Below are 20,591 nucleotides of genomic sequence, written 5' to 3'. Positions count from 1 at the left end.
TGGGTATTGTCATCAACCAAGCTTGATTGCGCTACTTACAAGTTGTATGATCTTGGACAAGTTAACCTGGACACGGAGTCTCATTTACTTCATTTTTAAAATGGGAATATAGTCTACCTCACTCATGCTTGTGATGATTAAACAATGACACATAGCATAAAGCATCCAATAGTTCCTAACAAAAATGTTACTTTTCAGTTCCTTGTACTAAAAGCAGTCACTGCCTTTAAAAAGGTATGAACCAAGAGCTACAGGTAAAGCTTGGCTTAGCTGGCTTGGTTTAACTTTTAACTAAAGGTAAAAATTGAAAGGTATGTCGGGATCATGAAAAGTCTGGAATGCCAGGCTAAGAAGTTTGCATTTTATTCAGTAGATAATCAGAGTCATGAAAGTTCACTGCAGATTGCTGATGGTTTTATGAAAAGCCATCAGTCCTGTGTAAGACGTATTAGGAAAAAGGACTGGAGGGGCTGTCGCCCAAGGAGAAGGTTACTCCCAAAGTCTACAGAGGCAGTAATAATTGCCTGGAATATGCTGATGGCAAAAATAAAGGCAGAGACTAGAGATGCAGGTACAAGCAGAGCCCTGGGCCAATGAAATGAAAGGACTGGCTGGACCTGGGGGAGGGGTTAGCCCTGGGTAGGAGGCAGGAGTGGGCAGGTGTATGGATCATAAGGATGAGGCACGTTTCAGGAACAAGGGAAAAGCACTGTTTACATCAGCTTATGATTTTCTAAAGTGAGGGCATGTACCCCCTGTTCTGAGAGATCGGAGGAGATTTAGAAGGTCAGTAGGAACCAAAAAAAACCTCATCTCATTCATTTATCTCATATCCTACTTTGTTCAAGAAAAGGATTATGCGGAGACCCCTCCCCCAGCTACTCCCCAAAGAGAGGCGTGTTAAACACTCTGAAACACTAGGGTGAACTTTTGTGGTGCTCCTTTGAGGTTTCTGTTTTGTCAGTTTGGATTGCCACATACTGAGTTTTCCTCAGAAAAATACTCTCCTTTCATCACTGAGTGTAAAATAGAAATGCAATGATAAGGAAGGACTTGGTGTTCTTTGCATTTGTGCAGAGGTAATGGTGACAGGCTTTCGATTTCCAGCCCAAGCAGGCTCCACCCCTAAGCATTCTTCCAAACAAGAAGCTCTTTCCCTTGCTGTCTCACCTCCTCACCCCCGCCCGCTGTCCCCATCGTGTGCTGCGCCCACCATTACCTGAATGATAGTTCCAGAGGAGGAGGATGCTGTATCTTCCTCCCCGTCCTTGTCATGCTTCCAGAGGAAAGACCAAGACCCAGAAGATGGCTTCGCTTTATCTCCGCTCTAACACAGTAATCAATGGATCAGCAGAGGGAAGTGATTTCCTACCATTATAACCAGCATCCTACTCATCCCTTTTATAAAAAGCATTGCTGGCCAGGCAGTATAACTGCAGCCTTCATTCCACCTCTCCCCCTACTTTTCATCTCTTTTTCTGGCTCACTACATCATATGTCTCCAAATGGGGTTGCTCTCCCTAAAGCCTAAAAAATAAGAAATTGGGAGTCAGCCCTGATCGGGTGGCTCAGTTGGATAGAATGTCATCCTGTGAACCAAAAGGTTGCAGGTTCAATTCCTGGTCAGGGCACATATCTAGGTTGCGAGTTCAATCCCTGGTCTTAGTGCATATGGGAGGCAACTGACTGATGTTTCTCTCTCTGTCTCTCTCCCTTCCTCTCTAAAAACATCAATAAAAAGCATATCCTTGGGTGAGGATTAAAAAAAGGTGGGAGTCAGCTCACATTAAAACTGCTTTAGGAATTTACTTCACTTTGTTAAATGTAACCTTAAATGCTAATTTTAATATAACAGCTTGATGAACATGAATGTTTGCTGTTGTCAAACACAAACGGTGAATGTTATCAACATATTAGCTCAAAGCAAACACAGGTCTCACGTGAGAGGCATACTGACGTGCACGCTCCTCTTGGCCCCTGGTTCCCCCTTTATTCTGAGATTGTCTGATGGTTGGAGCAGAGTACATCTGTACTCAGCTCCCCCGAGTCCGAGCGGTGCTACAGGGCAACAGGTTGTTCTGTGTGACAATGGAGCTATTTAACAATCTATGAAATGAGCAGTGAAATGACTGGTCGTTACATGTGAGACAAAAAATGTAAATTTCTGTGATTTTTTTCTTTTGGCACAAGATCCATTATAACTTTAGTTTTTAAGGTATGAAATAGAAATTGGAATCAGGAAAGACAACTGCAAATGTCTCGTTCAACCAGTTCGAATGCTATAGTAAGGATTCGTACTAGTTGCTAACACATCTCTTCCTGTCCTTGGCGATGCTGTTGTCAAATATGAACAAATAAAGTTCTGAAAAGCACAGCAGGAGTAGCAACCACACAGCACACTCTCCAAACTTCCGAGAAAGTACTCAGGAGTCAGGATACGACAAAGAACCTCATCTCCCTTCCGCCACCAAGAGCGTCTGAATCACATTTATCCCACGCTGGCGGGAAGTAGGTGTAGAGGCACTTCACGTTAATAACACAAGAGAACTACTTCAATCCCCCTTATAAAAGGCAGGCATTAATTTAAAAAATCTTTATGTTCCCTTTCATTCTGAGATCTTCCCATTGACCTTCTGGTAGAAGATTTCGGTTCTCACAAAATTTGACGGGAGACTCATTGTCCTTACCTCGCTCTTCACGGAGCTCTCTTCCGCCTCTTCCTTGACGGCTGGCAGGACCGGCAGGGAGCCTCTTCGGTTCAACTGAAAGGCAGGGCACGGACACTTGCGGCCAAGCTCATTCAACAGTTCGCTTTATCCAAGATGCCCACCTACACGCGTAGCCCTCTGGGCCTGGCAACTCCAGACCAACACCATGACTCAGTCAAATCTCATCTCCCTTTCACTGGCCTCGTCCTCTGGGGCTCCTTACCAAACAATTAAAAAATGTGCTTCCCTGCCGTGGACTCAGGGTGGGCCGGGAGAGGTGCTGCCTCATTTGGGAGTCTGCAATGGGCTGTTTAGTAAGAAGACATTCGAAGGGTGGCTCCCACCCACCTGCCTGTGGAACTTCATCAGCAGCTCCATAAGGAACTCGGGCATAAGAATTCTGTGGAGCCCAGAACAGATGCCCCCTGAAGACCTAGATTCACATGGAGTAGCTCGACCTTCTAAAATTCCTCTCCTATTGGCCACAGACCCAGATGCCACAGGTGTTCTGGGTACAAACGACTACCCATGTGAAGCTCTTATGGAACGAGGTACCAGCACTAATGACAGCCATACCCACCTTCCACTCAGACTCATCCCTCTCGGCCACGCCTTCGTCTTCCGATGCTCCTGCGGACAGCACTTCCTTGCCTTTCTCTAATTCTTGCTGTTCCTGCTGTAAATGCCGGTGAAGGTTGAGTACGGCAGCCTTTAAGTCCGCCAGCAGGTCTTCTTTCTTCTGGTCTAGACTCATAATCTGCTTCTCAATGCCTTCGACTTCTCCCTGTGCAGAGAGAGTGCACTGCGTGAGGATGTCGGAGGCTGGGCGTGCCCGCAGGCGCCTGCTTCCGTGGGCACAGGGGGTGAGGATTTGTCTGTGCCGCTGGTCTGCAGAGCCAGGAGCTGCTCCCGGAACAGACTAGTTCTGCATCCTGGCTGCGTTTCCCAACGACCTGGGGAGGCTTATAGAATGCCCTGGCCTCACCTTAGACCTTGTCAGTCCGTCTCTGGAGGCTCAGAAACGTGTGACAAGCTCTATGAGTGACTGTGGTGTGTGCCCATGGTTGGAAGCCAGGGCTCTAGTGGCCACAGGACTGACTGGCCACAATCCACAGGGTCAGGGCCCGGGAACCTGCACTTTCCCAAGCACCCAGGAGACCCGTGAGCAGACTAACATTTGGGGTCCACTGAGAGAAAACAAGGTTAGAAATCTCACACGTTTCCTATGGCGTTTGAAGCCTTCTTTAGTGTTACTGAATTCATTTACTTTTCCTCACGGCCAAAGCTTCCTACCCAATGGGAATAAATAAATAAAGGTACTGTGAAGTGGAAGTCACTATGGGGATGACAGGCGATTCCGAGCTTAGTAACGGCACTTTAAGACTTTGTATGATGGCTGTGTGGGATTACACATCTTATACATGGTACAATGAGATGCCCACTGTCTGTCTACGAGGATTACAGAATTATATACGCAGAAGAACTGCAGGTGTCATCTAGTCCGACATCCTCCTCTCTAGCACCCCTGAAAGCCATCACTGCCTGCCTGAGCTTTGCAGTAAGTGCTGCGTCATAAGACATCCTGCTCCTTTTTTACAAACCTTCATGCATTTGCATTTTGTTCCTTATGTATTCATTAAGCCCCTCTTCCTCTGTATTCGTTAAGCCCCTCTTCCTCCCTCCTTTCCTCCCTCCCTCCCTCCCTTCCTCCAGGTATTCGTAGAATCATTCATTATTTTGCGGACAGAGAAACTGCACGTGTCCACACCTGTAAGAGAGAGTTCTGAGGTCCAGAGGAAGGTCTTCCCAGAGCTGCAGCTGTGGGAGCACAGACCCGGCCCTCCTGACACCAGCCGCCATGGCTGCCCCGCTCCTGCACACATCCCAACCCCAACACCTCATTCTGTCTGAAGGTAAACTTCTTGTGATATGAGAACTGAATTAAATCGGAGTAAACACTAAACCTCGTGGGAACAGTGCCTACCGGCGAACGTCGAACCACAGCCATCAGATGACAGACGTGGAGGACCAGCGCCTGCAGAGCCCGTGCGGTGGAGGCGCGGGAGGCACTGAGCAGCCGCCTCAGCGTGGTGTCTGCAGTCCCCGCGGGTCTACACTCCATGGGGACAAGGTCATTTTTATGGTAATACTAAAATGGTATTCGCCTTTTTCGCCGTGTTGACATTTTTCACTGTGTGATTTTTCATTGCAAAAGCAATAATGGGTAAAACTATGGCATCTTTCACGAATCAGGAGGAACAATAGCTATTTTAGTAGTTGTTAGAGTCTTCACTGTCATACTTAACTATATAAAAAAAAAAGCCAGTTTCACTTCAGAATATCCTTGGTAAAGGATGTGTACAGTAGGTCCTCGGGCTATGCCGGAGATCCATTCCTACGGCCCGACGTAATGCAATTTTCGCTGTAAGTTGGAATCCACCTACATAAGCACCTACGTCACTCACATGGAGCACATACACAGCAGTAATGAAGTGAAACAGTAAAAGAAATTTAAAAGAAAAATAACAATTCCTGACCCTTACTTGTGGTAAATAAATAATAAAAAACATAAAGCACATATGTACATACGTCGAAATGATGGAACTTTTTTTTTTTTTAATAAATAAATGGGAGATGGCGACGTAACCATGAAACAACGTACGTCGAGTCTGACGTAGCCCGAGGACTGTCTGTATTTTTAATATTCTGTGTGACAAAGTGGGAAGCATGCTTACAGCATTTCCGCTACATAACAAAGTATGAGGGCTGAGGAAAAGCACTCGTGTGATTATTTGAGTTTTGAGCTGAACTGCTAATTTTTTTTTCATAAAACACTATTTTTGCTTGAAAAGAAAATAGTTGGTCAACCATACTTATTATGTAAATACTTAAAAAATTTTCTAAAGAGATAGATGCTAATAAATGTAAAAGTTTTAGTATTAATTACTGAAATATGTCAACATTCGGACAGACTGCACAACTAGTGAAACAATATTATCCAAATGACCACACGTGATGTCATAAACTCACTAACGGTGGAAAGATCCATTCAAAGTACAGGGTAGGGCAAAGGTGGGTTCACAGTTGTTTGTATGGAAAATAATACAATAATTAATTAATAATAATACAAGAATAAACTCTGTGTTTCACGTACTCACAACTGTGAACCTACTTTTGCCCCACCCTGCACAAGACAGACCAGGTCAGATACGAAGAGTTCACTGAATGGCTTCTGATTCCGAACTTGTGAGTAACTTCTGCCTGTTGGAGGTTAGTGTAGTTTCAAAGAATATCGACATTTATTCAGAAGGGTCATTAAAACATTCCCTTTTCTATGCACATGTCTTGAGAGGTTGGACTGTTTCATATGCTTTAAAGAAAACCACAGAGATCAGCGGATGGAATGCAGAAGCAGACGAGAACCTAGCCAGCCAGACCTTAAAGAAATTTGCAAAGCTGTACAGTTCTGTCACTCCTCTCTCTGCATTTTTTTTTCTGGAAAATATAATTCCTTCTATAAAAATGTTATTTCTATTAATATGGAATGGGTTTATTATTGTTATTTTAAAATAACCAAATATTTTTTTACATTTCTGAGCTTTAACTTCTTTCTATTTTGGTAGATACAACATAAATTCAGCCTCATTGGGGGGGGGGCGCTCAAATTTTTGAATGTGAAGGGAAATTTGACATTTTTACAATATTGAGTCTTTGTTATATTGGGTCTGCCTTATTGCATTCATTACTTAGCTGTGTCACCTTGGATTCCTCAGGTTCACGCGTGAGGTTAAGTAACGTGCCCTAGGTCTCACAGCTAAGCTGGCAAGTGGTGCAACCTGGCTTTGGATACCACAGCAATTGCCCAAACTTGATGGCAGGAAAAAAGCAGCTCTCTACAATCCTTGCCATACAATCAGGTGTTTTTTTCTTAATAGAAGTTCTGATTCAAAAACTAAAATGGAAAAACCCCTACAGTAGAGGGTCAACATGCAAACCCCTGAAACTGGGTCCCCCTGACACTGGTAGCTATGGCATAAGGAAATACTGCTTAGTACATGGAGCTCTTCATTATAGCAGCGACCTGGTCTTGACCTCTCAAGGTCAGCCCACACCGCGTGACCCCTACCCCAGAAAGCTAGCCAGAAAGTCAAGTTGTCCAAACATCCTGTGTTACATGAGCTTCTTCGGTATCAGAGCAAATTCAGGTCAATTTGCACCAAGCTGAGGACTGGGACACCTGATAATTATTTTCACCTATTTTATAAAAGAGGAACGGAAAGTAAACACACCCCTAAAACACCTTCAATTAGAAGAGAAATGTAGGAAAAAGACTTGTACTATCACAAAGGCTTCTAGACACCAACAGCTTAGCAAATGGTTGTAGAATGAATGGAAGAAACATACCTGTACTTGTGGCACACTGGCAGCCTGGTCTGGTGACATATCTTCAGGGGAGAGCTCAGCTGAATAATTATTTAAGATCTCTTTCAAGTGGTCTATTTCCTCATCACATTCATTTGTCTGTTTTATGGCTATCTATAAAATAAATCCCAAAAAGAACCTTTGTCACATCTAAGGAACAGATCAATGGACTGCTTCCAATGTCCAGTCCCATCACAAGTTCCAATCAATTACAGCAAATATGCACTCAGACAGATTTCAATAGGAAATAGTAGCCTAGCCCAGCCCGTGTGGCTCAGTGGTTGAACATCGACCTATGAACCAGGAGGTCATGGTTTGATTCCTGGTCAGGGTACATGCCCGGGTTGTGGGCTCGATCCCCATTGTGGGGTGTGCAGAAGGCAGCCGATCAATGATTCTCTCTCATCATTGATGTTTTTATCTCTCTCTCCCTTCCTCTATGAAATTAATAAAAATATATTTTTTTTTAAAAAAAGAAAGAAATGGTAGCCTAAATATAGAGGACAACATTGGCAAAGCTGGCACCCGACCTTCATGCTTTACAGATATCAGGCACACCCTTGCTCTTAAGTATTTCGTTTACTGGGCTTATTCTGGAAAGCATTTTATGGAGGCTAATAAAAAGTTGCTAAATTTTATAAAATTATTGGTAGTTGCATATGCCACTTAAATACATTTTTCATGTGAGGCTTTCCTCACAGAAAGGTGACATTACTGAATCAGAGTAGAAAGGGCATGTAATGTGAGACATAACAAAGTTTTCCCATTCCAGCCACATCCTCACCTGGTATCCACTGGGATCAGTAAGGCACATTTTATGAGTAAAAGGTTGAAGGTTCGAGAGCAGTCTGTGAGTTGGCAGAATATAGCAAAACTAACCAGAACAATACTTGGAATCTAGTGTTAAGTGAGCAGTAGAGCCTGAAGCTGATCATAAATACTATGATCAAAGTATGACGAAGTGAAGAAATGGACTTCAAAAGCAAGTCTAGAATTTCCTTGGTATGCCCCACAGTGAAGCAACATGTCCTTTAAACTACAAAGTTTCAGGCCCACACAGAATTCTTCCTTGTATTTTCTTTAATATTTAACCATACGTTTAGCTGCAGGCTGGAAATGAATAACTATGTTCACTGCACACACCTGTTCCCCAGCCCTCTCTAATGAGCAACATCCATTACTCGCCCCAAAAGTAATTTGTCTCGTTTTCCACAACGAGGGCACTTCCAATATCTAAAGTAGGAATTAAAATAAATGGACCGTATTCTAATGCTTTTTATTCTCACTGGCTTCCTTAGCTTTGAATTATGAGATGACATCTGATTTCCACCAACACAGTAAGGTGGAAAATTTTAGCAGCACAGTTTGATCCCTAATTTGACATAAAATATAATTTTGTCTTCTATTTCCCTCTCTTTCATCTTTTGAAGAAGCCACTTTTGAGCACAGTTAGGACTGTTATTTTCTTTTACTGACCAGGAGACCAAGAAGCATAGAAAATTAAAAATAATAAATCAAATTTTATATATCTCCTGGCTGGGTGGCTCCATTGGTTAGAGTGTCGTCCCGATAAACCATGGCTGCAGGTTCAGTCTCTGGTCAGGGCACACACAAGAAGCAACCAATGAATCTATATAATGAAGAGCTAATATGCAAATGGTCATGACACCCTCACACGTAACAACCAATAAGCAGGAGGCTGTGTGCGCAGCAGGCACAGGTGGGCGGGGACTTGCAGCATCGGGGACTTGCTTAAGGCTCACGTCCCCGCCCTGTGGGGATGTGAGGCTCATGGAGGCCTACATCTTTGGGGTAATGGATTGCGGGGCTCCCGCACTGTGACAAGGCACAGGCCAGGCTGGGGGACCCATCCCCCCCAGTGCACGAATTTCGTGCACCGGGCCACTAGTGTATAAATAAGTGGGACAACAAATTGATGTTTCTCCCTCTCTCTCAAAAGCAATAAATAAACAAATTTAAAAATCTTATATGTTGTTCTGGTTTCTTCTATTTATATTATTAAAAAATAGTACATTGAGTCCTGGCCAAGTGGCTCGGTTGATGGGAGCATTGTCCCAAAAGGTTGTGGGGTCAATTCACAGTCAAGGTATATACCTAGGTTGCAGGTTCTATCCCCCCAGCCAGGGAGCATATAGGAGGCAACTGATCAATGTTTCTCTCTCTCATTGCTGTTTTTTCTCTCTCTCAAATCAGTAAACATATCCTCAGGGAGGATTAATAAAAAAAAAATAGTACATTGACTGCCAGATCTTCTCCCTGGGGGTGCTAGGAAGTGACGTCAGCAGGTCAGTAGCCAGGCCAGAGAGACTAGATGAGTTAAGTCTCAATCTAGAGACTACAGTACCCTGGAAATCTTAGGGGAACACAGAGGGGCCACCTAAATGTGAATGAAATTTAAGAGAGAGAGAAAAAAAAGCAGTTTTCTTCCTCCAATCAGGTGGTAGTTGGGGGAAAGGGAAAATAAACCTTTTCTCCTACCCCTAACTCATCCATAATCAGGAAATGCAGGAGAAGGGGATCCTACCCAAGGGGGTTGAAAAAAGTGTGTGGGATTTAAGGCTCTTTAGCAACTTTCTGTTCTTGTGAGAGTGGCTGTTGCTGTAGGAATACAAACCAAAGTGAAATGCAATTTCTATCTAATGATGATGCCTGACTTGAGACTGAAACTCAAACCAAATGTAAGGGGGGAAAAGGAACTTCTATGGAGAGACTGAAAGAGATCATCTGTTAGAAGGAAGAGACCGGAATCTAGAAACTCAAATTCTTGTCTCCATTTGTGCACAATTGAATCCCTACACAAACTAACCCGGTGTTCTTTAAGCGAGTCGTCTACCTTCTGAAACTAGTCTCCTTATAGGTAAAAATAAGATGTATCAAATGCCTGAGAATAAAATAAGGTGATGAATAGGAAAGTGACTATTATGAGAAGAGATTAATATGGGGATGACTACTGCATGAGTCTGTCGGCCTCATGAGATTGCAAGTGCTTTGTTCAAGTTTAATCTCTTCCCACGGCATTTTATCCACGTAGGTCTTCAATAACTGGAGAATGGAATGAAATAGACCATAACTATGCTTCGACCAGAGTAAGAGCTGAGAAAATGACCTTAGCCCCATCTGAGCAAGAAGATATACACTCTACATCAAACGGGTAATGGCACAGGAAGAGGCCAAAGAGATCAACCTAGGCAGTACCTTCCTGTCATGGGAACTTGATCTACCCAACCATTGAGACTGAAAACAAAACCAGTTTCTGCTGAATATGCTCACCCAATAAGCTGGCTGTCCTCATAAACTACTCACCTTTAATAACTCATTTTGTTCCTGAGTCACATTTTCCAACAGCTTTATATCTTGTAAAAGCTGATTTGTCCGCTGAAATACAGGCAGGGGTTTCATTCCCGTCTGAGGTAACCTCAGTTCCACTTGGTAAGACATTATTTCAGCAATGGTTTTCTTCATAGGATGTATATTTTCAAGTATGACCTTAATTATATCAGATAACATGTTTCACACGTGAAAACTATGGCCACTGCAAAGTCCAATTATCCTATATAATAAGAGGCTAAATAAAAATTGTCCCCTCGACCAGGAATTCGACCAGGAGTTCAATCAGGGGGTAGGGCTGGATGGCCAACTGCCCGCAGCCCCTCCCCCAGCTGGCCCCGCCCCCAATCAACTAGACCCCACCCATACACGAATTCATGCACCGGGCCACTAGTTCAAAATTATAATGGTGTATAATTTATTCTCTATAGTTCTGATTTTTAAAACATTTCCTTAGCTCAGATTGAAAAGGTTTATTATACTACTTGTGATCTGGTAGTTAAAGTTCTTAGGAAAAAATGCCTGGGGCAAGAGTCACTTCCTAGTTCTAAATTATGCAAGTAGACAACCCTTTCCCTCCTTTTCTCCCCCTCACACCCATCCCCTGTAGAACTGTTGTTTTGCTTTGTGAATTGTCACCAGGCAGTGAGCGGTGTAACAGCAGGTACTGCACGTACTCACTGTCATAGCAGCCGCACCTAGCACGGGCCTCCCCACAGAGTGTGTCCTCAAAAAATGCTTATGAATTAACAGAATTGTCCTGTCAAAAGGGATACGCCCCAAAGGTGTCATTACTTTGCTTTAATGACACCGGACCCATAGAAACGTGGATTTACATAATTAATGAGAAGAGATTATTCACTTTGCAAAGTACTTCATTTGCATCATTTCATTGGATCCTCACAACTGCCCTGGGAGGTAGCTATCAGACCTGCCATTTCACAGGTGAAGAAACTGGGTCACAGAAGTTAGAAGACGGAGCTGAAGTCAGATTGTCAAGAGCAGGGCTGGGATGAGAACCCAGGCTGCCTGGCCCCAAGCAGAAGCTCCTAACCACTTAGTACTCGGGGCTCTACGTGCATTGGAAGTGCCCAACGCAATCACTGCAATGCCAATGTGCAGATATGAAAGACAACCCAAGAAACGCCAACTCACAGCTCGGAGTCACAGAGCCAGGAAGGAGCATAGTTGGGGCTGGAACTCAGCTCTCCAGACTTAGAGTCTCAAGCTAATTGGATTATCAAACAACGATGGTTTACGTGAAAGCAAAATTTCCAAACTTTGAAGTTTTTAGAAGCAATTAAATGAGAAAATAACCTATGGAGAAAGTATCTTCATATAGGTAGTACTATATGATTTAAAACATGATTTTTATAGTCATTCATAATATCTCTTTCAAATTTATTGTGCCATTACCCTAGCAAGACTAAATACTTTTTATTACATATCTAAAAATAAACATAATGAGTGGTATGAGAAAATACTTTAAATAAGGATCCATGCTTACCTCCCCATGCTTGAGATGTTCTTCTGGTGAAAAATCAAATATTTCTTTTGATAACAGAATAGCTTTGATTTTTGAAACTCTTTTCTCCATTGATTTTAACTCAGTTTCAATAGCAACCACATCCTAGAGTTTCAGAAACAAAAACACTCATGCAGTATATGCTGTAGGTTAATAATCTATACGACACAATTTATTGCCATTCATTTTATTCTGATATTTAACCAAAATATGTTTGCCACTTAAATAGTTCTTAAAAACTAAACAGGTGCTACTCAGATGTTTATTGCTTTCAATAAAAAATGTTATTCTACTAATAACATACCACACTACAAAGCATGGCTCACCCACTGTTGAGCTAAAGATCCTCATAAAGCCAGTTTTCAATTACTTATACCGAGGGAGCAAAAGAGCAGATGCTTCTTGACTTATGATGAGTTCATGCTCTGATAAACCCATTGTAAATTGAAAATATCGTTAAGTCGAAGATGCATTTAATACACCTAACCTACTAAACATCAGAGCCGACTGAGCCTTAAACATGCTCAGAACACCTACAGGAGCCTACAGTTGGGCAAAAGTATCGAACACTATAGGGAAGCTAACTGGGAGGGGCGGGCACTGCCATGGCCCAGCATCACAAGAGAGTATCTTGCTGCATATTGCTAGCTGGGAAAAGATCAAAATTCAAAACCCGAAGTATGGTTTCTGCTGAATGTGTATCCCTTTCACACCATCGCAAACTCAAAAAATCTTAAGTGAAACGACTGTACGTTGGGGACCGTCTGCAGTATACATCTGAATTAATTTTTAAGCAAATCCTCCATGCTCTATCATCTCTGTAGGTTTATCTTTGGAATGTGTGTAAACACTTGAATACAAGTGGGCCTAGCATTTTGTGAATTCCCACCACTTCAAGTCGAATGATAAAGTCACCCTGGGAACGGAACACACAAGGAGCTGGGAAAGGGACAGGGTTTTCCCGCCCATCCCCTAACGAGCGGTTGCCAGTCAAAGAGTCCCGAACTACTTCATAACTGACTCAGATTAATTTAAACAATAGGTCACTTGTCCAGGGGTTATTCTCTTATCAAGGCAACCTCTAGAATTTGGCCAAGAATTTTAAAGTGAAAATGCTGAGATATGTGCTATAAATAAAGCCCACATTTTGAAGTCCACTCACACTGTAAGAGGGCCTTCAGACCTTTCCTTTAGATCTCAAGGCTGATAGACTGTAGCAATAAAAAACTCAGCTAATAGTGAAGGGGACAGAAACAGCTACACAGAAATAGACTGAGGGTTTCAAATTATAGCAGTTTGGAGCCACTCAATATAGGACAAACATAGCTGTAAACAAGTAAAGCAATAAGTATAATAACTTTACAGTGATATATCCAAATTATAAGGAAAAGTTAAATTATATTGATATTATTATCTGCACCTTATATTGAAAAAGGTACGTAAAAGTATACAATGTATTTTAGGATAATTTCCATAAAAAATCGTAGAAGCATTTAAAACCTTTGGAATATGCATTGCTAAGAACATTTAATATTATTATTCCCTGAAGTTACGTGTCATGTAGGGAATGTAATTTGAGAAAAAAAGATAAATAATTAAGACTAACTGTTCCTGCTTTTGCTATGGTACTTAATCCTTAAATAAATACTACATTATGTTTCAAGCTAAAATAAATAAAGTTATTTAAAAATCCAGTGGCTGGCAGCTAGCAGTCCCTCAATAAATATTTGCTATTGGTGAAGACTTGGGAGGTTATCTGTTCTAATTACCTCTTTGCTAATCTTTTACCTCAACAATATCTCCTCTCAGACAAAGAGAAAACACTGGGCTTATTTGATCAGGATTCTTCCCTTTAAAGAGTCCACTTCTAGACTCAGAAGGTGGATAAGATCTTTTGTTGTAGTTGCACTAGAGGTTGCAAAGTCAAATAAAATATAATTCAAGAAATAAGAACACAAATGAAAAATAAACAGTACCAGATCAGTGTGTCTTCCTATAATTAGTAGTTGACTAGCAGTATAACACTAATGTACTCAATGAAACATAAATTAAAAATAAGAAGTCACATCTCCATAGTGCCAACTCACATCGGCCATCCGCTGAATCTGTGGGAGGCTCTCCATGATGTTTTGCTGTAAAGCTGCTACCTGACGGCTTAACTCTTGTATGGACTGTGCTAAGTCATCTGTTTCAAAAATCACTGACAAGTCTTCTAGCTCCGTGAAAATGGAATGTAAACGATTATGTTTCTGTTCCGAATCTTCCAAAGCCATCTACACAATGAGAAACAAGGGGGGGTGGGGGGACGGACATTAAGACACTGAAAGTTGATTAACATTTAAATCAGAGAAAATTTACATTTGTCTCCACATGTGGAACTCCTGGTCATTTCGTGTTGTAATAAGACACTGAACACTACTGATGATGGCAGCAGATGACTTCAGAGTGTCTACTTTGCACCACATAACCCTGCCCTCCAGCCGTCATTCATTCATTCATTACGAGGACCAGGAACACGACCTGCAGTCCATCCCTCTGGAATGTGGAATTGGGGCTAATAAAGCCGTTCAGGCTCTTCCCAATTGGCGGGACTTGTAATTCCGGGAAGGCGGGTTTGAGAGAAGCAGCCAAGTGGAGTGCGGGTGAGAGGAAGAGGCATTCCTGGGGCCTGCCAGCCCTGCCCAGTGCCGCTGTCCTTGGGCCTCACCACAGGTGCCACTGACTCCCTTAGACTCCCTGGAGCTTGAGTTGACCTGAACAACTTGATACTAAAAGACCTCTATCTGATATAACCAAATAGGAGTGAGAAACATCCATTTGTAGAACTTCTTGGGCATTCCTCCTTACAACGTTCTGTCTTTTAATGATTATAAGGGCTCAACTTTCGAACTTAATATTTCAAAATATCTCAGCCACCTACAGGAAATGTTCAACCTGCTAACGTAGTCTTTAGGTAATTCCGTTAAAAAATAACTGATAAGGGAAAGAACATTTACGTAGGCAACTAGAATTCCAATCATAAGCCTCTAAAATTAATCAGCTTACTCAGAATGCTTTATTGAGCTTATTTGAAATCCTAGAAAGAGAAAATTTTAAGAAAAACTAAACTGAAAACCCCAATGCTTTATACCAATAATACTATTTACAAAAGCATCAAAAAACATAAACTACTTAGGGATACATTTAACAATTTATAAGCAAGACCTGTACACGAAGATTACCAAACACCACTGAGAGAAATTTTAAAGAGATAAAAAATAAATAAAAAGATATTTTACGTTCCTGGATTAGTACAGTCAATATAGTTAAGAGGTCAATTCTCGCCAAATTGATTTACAGAATAAATGCAATCACACTCAAAATTCCAACAGACCTTTGTAGATACTGACAAGCTGACTCTAAGATTAAAATATAAATGCAAAAGACCCAAATCAAACCTGAAAAAGAACTAAGTTGTAGAACGTACGCTACCTGATTTCAAGACTCGCTGTAAAGCTATAGCAATCAAGACTGTCACCTTGGTGAAAGAATCGACACATAGATCAATAGAACATGAGTGATAAACCCACATACATGAGGTCAACTGATTTTCAACAGGCATCAAAGTCATTCAATGGTGAATCTTTTCAACAAATGGTGCTAGAATAACTGGATATCCCACTATCAAAAGAATATTGATAGTGGGATATCCCAGCAATCAAAAGAAAAAAATGAACCTCAATTCTTGCCTTATACCATGTACAAACATTAACTTGAAATGGATCATAGACCTAAAGTATGTTAAACTATTAAATTTCTAGAAGATAGAAATCCTTGTGACCTTGGGTTAGATAAAGATTTCTTAGATATAACACAAAAGAATAATCCATAAAAGAAAAATACTGACAAACTGGATTTCATCAAATTGATAACATTTGTTATCTGAAAGACAACATGGAGAGAATGAAAAGAAAAGCCACTGACTGGGAGAAAATATTTGTAAATCACTTATCTATTAAAGGACTGATTTCTAGAATATTTTATAAATAAGTCTAACAACTCAATAATAAAATGACACAAAAAATTAAAAATGGGCAATAAAAAATTGAACCTACACTTCAAAAAAGAAGTGTAAAAATGTCAAATAAGCGCATGGAGAAACTCTCAAATACATAAATCATTAGTCATTAGAGAAATGCCCTTTAAACCACAATGAGATACCACTATGTCACCAGAAAGGCTAAAATTTAAAAGACAGATAATATCAAAGGCAAACCAGAATATGGGGAAATCAGAACTCACATTGCCATGAATGAAAAATGATATAGCCATTTTTGGAAAACAATTAGGCAGTTTGTCATCTAGTTAGATATTTACCATAAAAACCAGCAATTGTACTCCTTGGTATTTATCAAATGAAATGACCTAAAAGCATATATCCACACAAAGATTTAAGTATGAATGTTCACAGCATCTGTGCTCCTAAAGGCCTGTGGTAGGAAGCTTCTAAGTTGGCCCTCAATGATCACCTCCTGGTATTCATGGCCTTATCAACCCTGGGCTCAGTGATTTACTTCTAATAAAAAAATGCAGAAGCAAGGAAATGGTGTCATTTCTAAGAGTAGAGTCTGTAAAAGCTGTTTCTGTCTTAGGAGCTCCCTCTCACTCTCTTTAAGGCTGTTTACGGAGAGGGAAGCCAGCTGCCATGCCATGAGGCAGCCCTGTGAGGAGGCCCACAAGTCTGTGTGGGGAAGTGGGTCTAAGGAGGCCTGTGAGTGAGCCTGGATGTGAATCCTGCCGCCTCCCTAACCAAAGTGAGCCTTCAGACCAGCCCACAGCCTTGGCTGACACCTGGACTGCATTCTCCTGAGAGACCTTGAGCCAGAGGCACCCGGGGAAGCCATACCTGGATTCCTGACCCACATTAACTGTGAGATAACAAGTGCTTGTTGTTTTAAGCTGCTAAAAGTTCTGGAGTAATTTGCTTCGTGTCAGTAGATAATCAAACACATGGGCCAGAACATGAAATAACCCAAATGTCCATTACCTGGTGAAGGGATAAAGACATGGCATATTTCCCCATTAATGGAATACTGGTCAGCAATCAAAAGAATAAACTACCGCCCTAGCCGGTTTGGCTCAGTGGATAAAGCGTCGACCTGAGGACTGAAGGGTCCCAGGTTCATACCAGTCAAGGGCACATGCCTGGGTTGTGGGCTGGATCCCCAGTGTGGGGCGTGCAGAAGGCAGCCAATCAGTGATTATCTCTCATCATTGATGTTTCTATCTCTCTCTCCCTCTCCCTTCCTCTCTGAAATCAATAAAAACATGTAAAAAAAAATAAACTACCTATAAACCTAACAAACTACACGAATCTCAAAAACATTATGCTAAGTAAAAGAAGTCAGGCACAAAATTCTACATACTGTATGGTTCTATTTATAGGATGCTGTACAAAAGGCAAAACTACAGTTATAGGAGGTAACGAGTAAGCGGTGACACACGGCTGAAGATGGGCGAAAGGGGACTGACTGCCTGCAGAGGAGCGTGAGGAAGCTCCTGGGGGTGATGGGGATGTTCTTGACATTGGTGGTGGTGGTGGCGGTGGTGGTGGTGGTGGTGGTTATATAACTGTATGCCTTTATCAGAACTCATCTAAAAAATTTCATCTAGCTGTGAATTAAAGTAGGTATATTTTACTGTATCTAAATTATACCTTAACTTAGTTGATTTAAAAAAAATCAGTTGTTTTCCTATTTGTTGTTTTCCTATTTTTACAATGATGATTCTTCATTACAATAGCAGTCTTTGGTTATGTACAGTATCTTTAGGTTACAAAAACCCATCTTATAAAAACCCATCTTAGCAATACACCCACATTGAAAGATACAGTGCCAGAAAAACAGTCTTTACAGCTTAGTGAGAGTTTTGATACCTTTAAGAGTCATTTTAAAAATCATTCCTGGTAATGCTAGAAAAATGCAAAAGTGTATCCGAAAAGTAGAACAACTATTTTCAAAATAGGGATAACATGGGGTATTCACATATGAATAGTTATTTGTGACTTACTTTCCGTTGGGGGATTTATTCGGGTACATCCTGTGGGAAATCAGCCTGCATCTCCCCTTCTCCCTACTTCTAAGCTCATAAACTAGAGTTCTCTCAGCTCTAGCTCATAAAGGCCAGCAAATGAGAGATACTTGCACACCTTTACATTCGTGTCAGTAGAAAGTAGCAAAGTCCAACTGCTTTGGCCTGTTCACTTTTGTACAGTGTTTTGTTTTTTTAAAAAATCTTATAATAAATATTTGAGGGAAAAGGTACCATTTCTCTTGTCTTTGCAACCTCCTTAATATGTTGAAAAACAGGTGATTTAAAATAAAGGGGGATGTGGAGGTGGAGGCAGAAATCACAGGCAAGGGGAAGAAAAGAAACAAATGGGTGAAAATGTAGCATCTTTATAATTATTCCCACAGGAGTACTTAGGGGTAAAATATGCCAACATATCGCAAACATCAGGAAGGTCTTAAGGCAGTTGTTCACTTAGGAACACACTGTGCTATCCCTGCAGATACAAAAAGAGGTCGGATCAACTGAGGTCTGATTAAGAGTTATAGAATAAGCTTTTTCCTAAGAGATTCTTACACGTGGCTAACTAGTATGAGAGAAGTGAAATAGCTATCCTAATACATAAAAAGCCAGAGGCCGTCACGACTGAAACAACCAGACGGATGACTAAACAGCAGGCTGTGTGGGGCAACCAGGATGGCAGGGGAGGCAGTTGGGGGTGACCAGGCAGGCAGGGGGGCAGTTAGGGGCAATCAGGCAGGCAGGCAGGTGAGCAGTTAGGAGCCAGTGATTCCGGATTGTGAGAGAGATCCTGGATCCCCCCGCACGAATTTTGTGCACAGGGCCTCTAGTATATAGCACGAATTTTGTGCACAGGGCCTCTAGTATATATATAAAAGGCTAATATGCAAAGTGTCCCCTCTGGAGTTCGACCAGGAGTTCGATCGATCGCTATGACGTGCCCTGACCACCAGGGGGCAGTGTGAAATGAAAGAAGGCCCTGGTCGGCAGCTGGCAGCTGGGGAAGAAGGCTCCAGCTGGCAGCAGGAAGGCAGGCCCCAGCCGGCAGTGGGAAGGCCCTGATCGCCGGCCAGGCCTAGGGAACCTACCTGTGCATGAATTTCATGCACTGGGCCTCTAGTGCCTTCATAATAAAACTGGAGCCAATACTTGGCAGTTGGAAGATCTTGCAGCCATGGCCCCGAATAGAAAAATACTTCCACTTGTGTTGTCTCTGTAAGCCAGCAAGGAGACAGGGGCCCTGCGGAGCACCTGGAGGGACAGGGATCTGGAACCATGGCATGCTAGACTTGGTGGGAACCATGGACTCGGTTAATGCTGTGTAACTAATTACCACAAACTTAGCAGCCTCAAAATAAAACAAATGTATTATCTCGCAGGTGCCATGGCTCAGGAGTCCAGGACCAGTTTAGGTGGGTGTTCTGCTCAGGAGGTTACAAGGCTGCAAGGGAGGTGCCATCTGGAGCATGGGTTTCTCCTCCAAGTTCATTCAGGCTGCGGGCAGAACTCGGGAGTAGGACTGAGATCCAAATTTTCTTGCTGGCTGTTGACCGGGGTTCACTCTCAGCTTCTAGAGGCTGCTCTGGGATCCTAACCCCATGGCCCTCATTATATGGCCGCTTACTTCCTCAAGCCAGCAGGAGAATCTCTCTCCAGTCTGCTACCAGGGAGTCTAATGCCCATATAACCATGATTAATCATGTATGCATGGGAGTGAGTGTCCCATTACCTTAGTAATATGATAATGTAACCTAATCGAGGGAGTGGCCATCTCATCACATACTCATATTCCTGCCCACACTCAAGGGGAGGGTTTTATACAGGTCATGTCCCCAAAGAGACAAGAATATCGGGAGCCATCGTAGAATTCTGCCAACCAAAACCATCACCATGCAGAACAACCTTCTTACTTCACAGTCGGAGGAACCAAGGCCCATGGAGGAGACAATTAATTACCCAAAAAGTCACCTGGTAGTTACCAGGACAGAAAGAACAAGATCCTGGCCTCTAAAAGCCCTGTCTAGAGCCCGCCAGTCTTCCAAACTCCCTTCTGCCATCTGGTGTGGATGAAGGGAAGGTGGTTGTTCAGGGAAAAGGCGGGTGGGGGGAGCAGGGCAGAAGCACCATGACGGTTCGATAAGCTGCTGCTGATCCTGTACATTCTATGACACCCAGGAAACACTAGGAACACTTACCTGAAGGGTGCTGGCGTGGTGACTCAGTGTCTTTGAAGAGTCATAGTCAGCAGGGTTAGCCAGCAAACGACTGGTGTTTTCTATCCAGGCCTCGGTGCTCTTCAAAAGGTCATGATATTCCTCCATCTTAACGGTGGCCTGTGAAAGAGAGGTGGAACCAAGCTCAGTCTGACTGATGCTCTCTACCTGAGTTGAATGATTCTTTTTTTTAATGTTGTTTTTTAAATTGATTTCAGAGAGAGGAAGGGAGAGAAAGAAAGAGATAGAAACATCAATGATGAGAATCATTGATGGGCTGCCTCCTGCACACCCCCTACTGGGGAT

The 20,591-nt window shown here is 42.3% G+C and overlaps 1 protein-coding gene across 1 annotated transcript in view; it reads right to left on the bottom strand.

Moving 5' to 3' along the window:
- SYNE2 (spectrin repeat containing nuclear envelope protein 2) overlaps positions 1 to 20,591 on the bottom strand; it is a 254,062-nt gene that overhangs the window by 102,112 nt on the left and 131,359 nt on the right. Inside the window, 8 exon segments of the mRNA XM_023743920.1 lie at positions 1,220 to 1,327; positions 2,688 to 2,762; positions 3,289 to 3,492; positions 7,113 to 7,244; positions 10,455 to 10,637; positions 11,986 to 12,108; positions 14,091 to 14,276; positions 20,268 to 20,405. Of these exon segments, the coding sequence (XP_023599688.1) occupies positions 1,220 to 1,327; positions 2,688 to 2,762; positions 3,289 to 3,492; positions 7,113 to 7,244; positions 10,455 to 10,637; positions 11,986 to 12,108; positions 14,091 to 14,276; positions 20,268 to 20,405 (1,149 nt within the window).

This window comes from Myotis lucifugus, unplaced genomic scaffold (genome assembly GCF_000147115.1).
Source record: "Myotis lucifugus unplaced genomic scaffold, Myoluc2.0 scaffold_419, whole genome shotgun sequence".
Lineage (NCBI taxonomy): Eukaryota > Metazoa > Chordata > Mammalia > Chiroptera > Vespertilionidae > Myotis > Myotis lucifugus.
The sequence above is the reverse complement of the archived record's forward strand: the minus strand, read 5'-3'. Positions and strand labels throughout refer to the sequence as shown.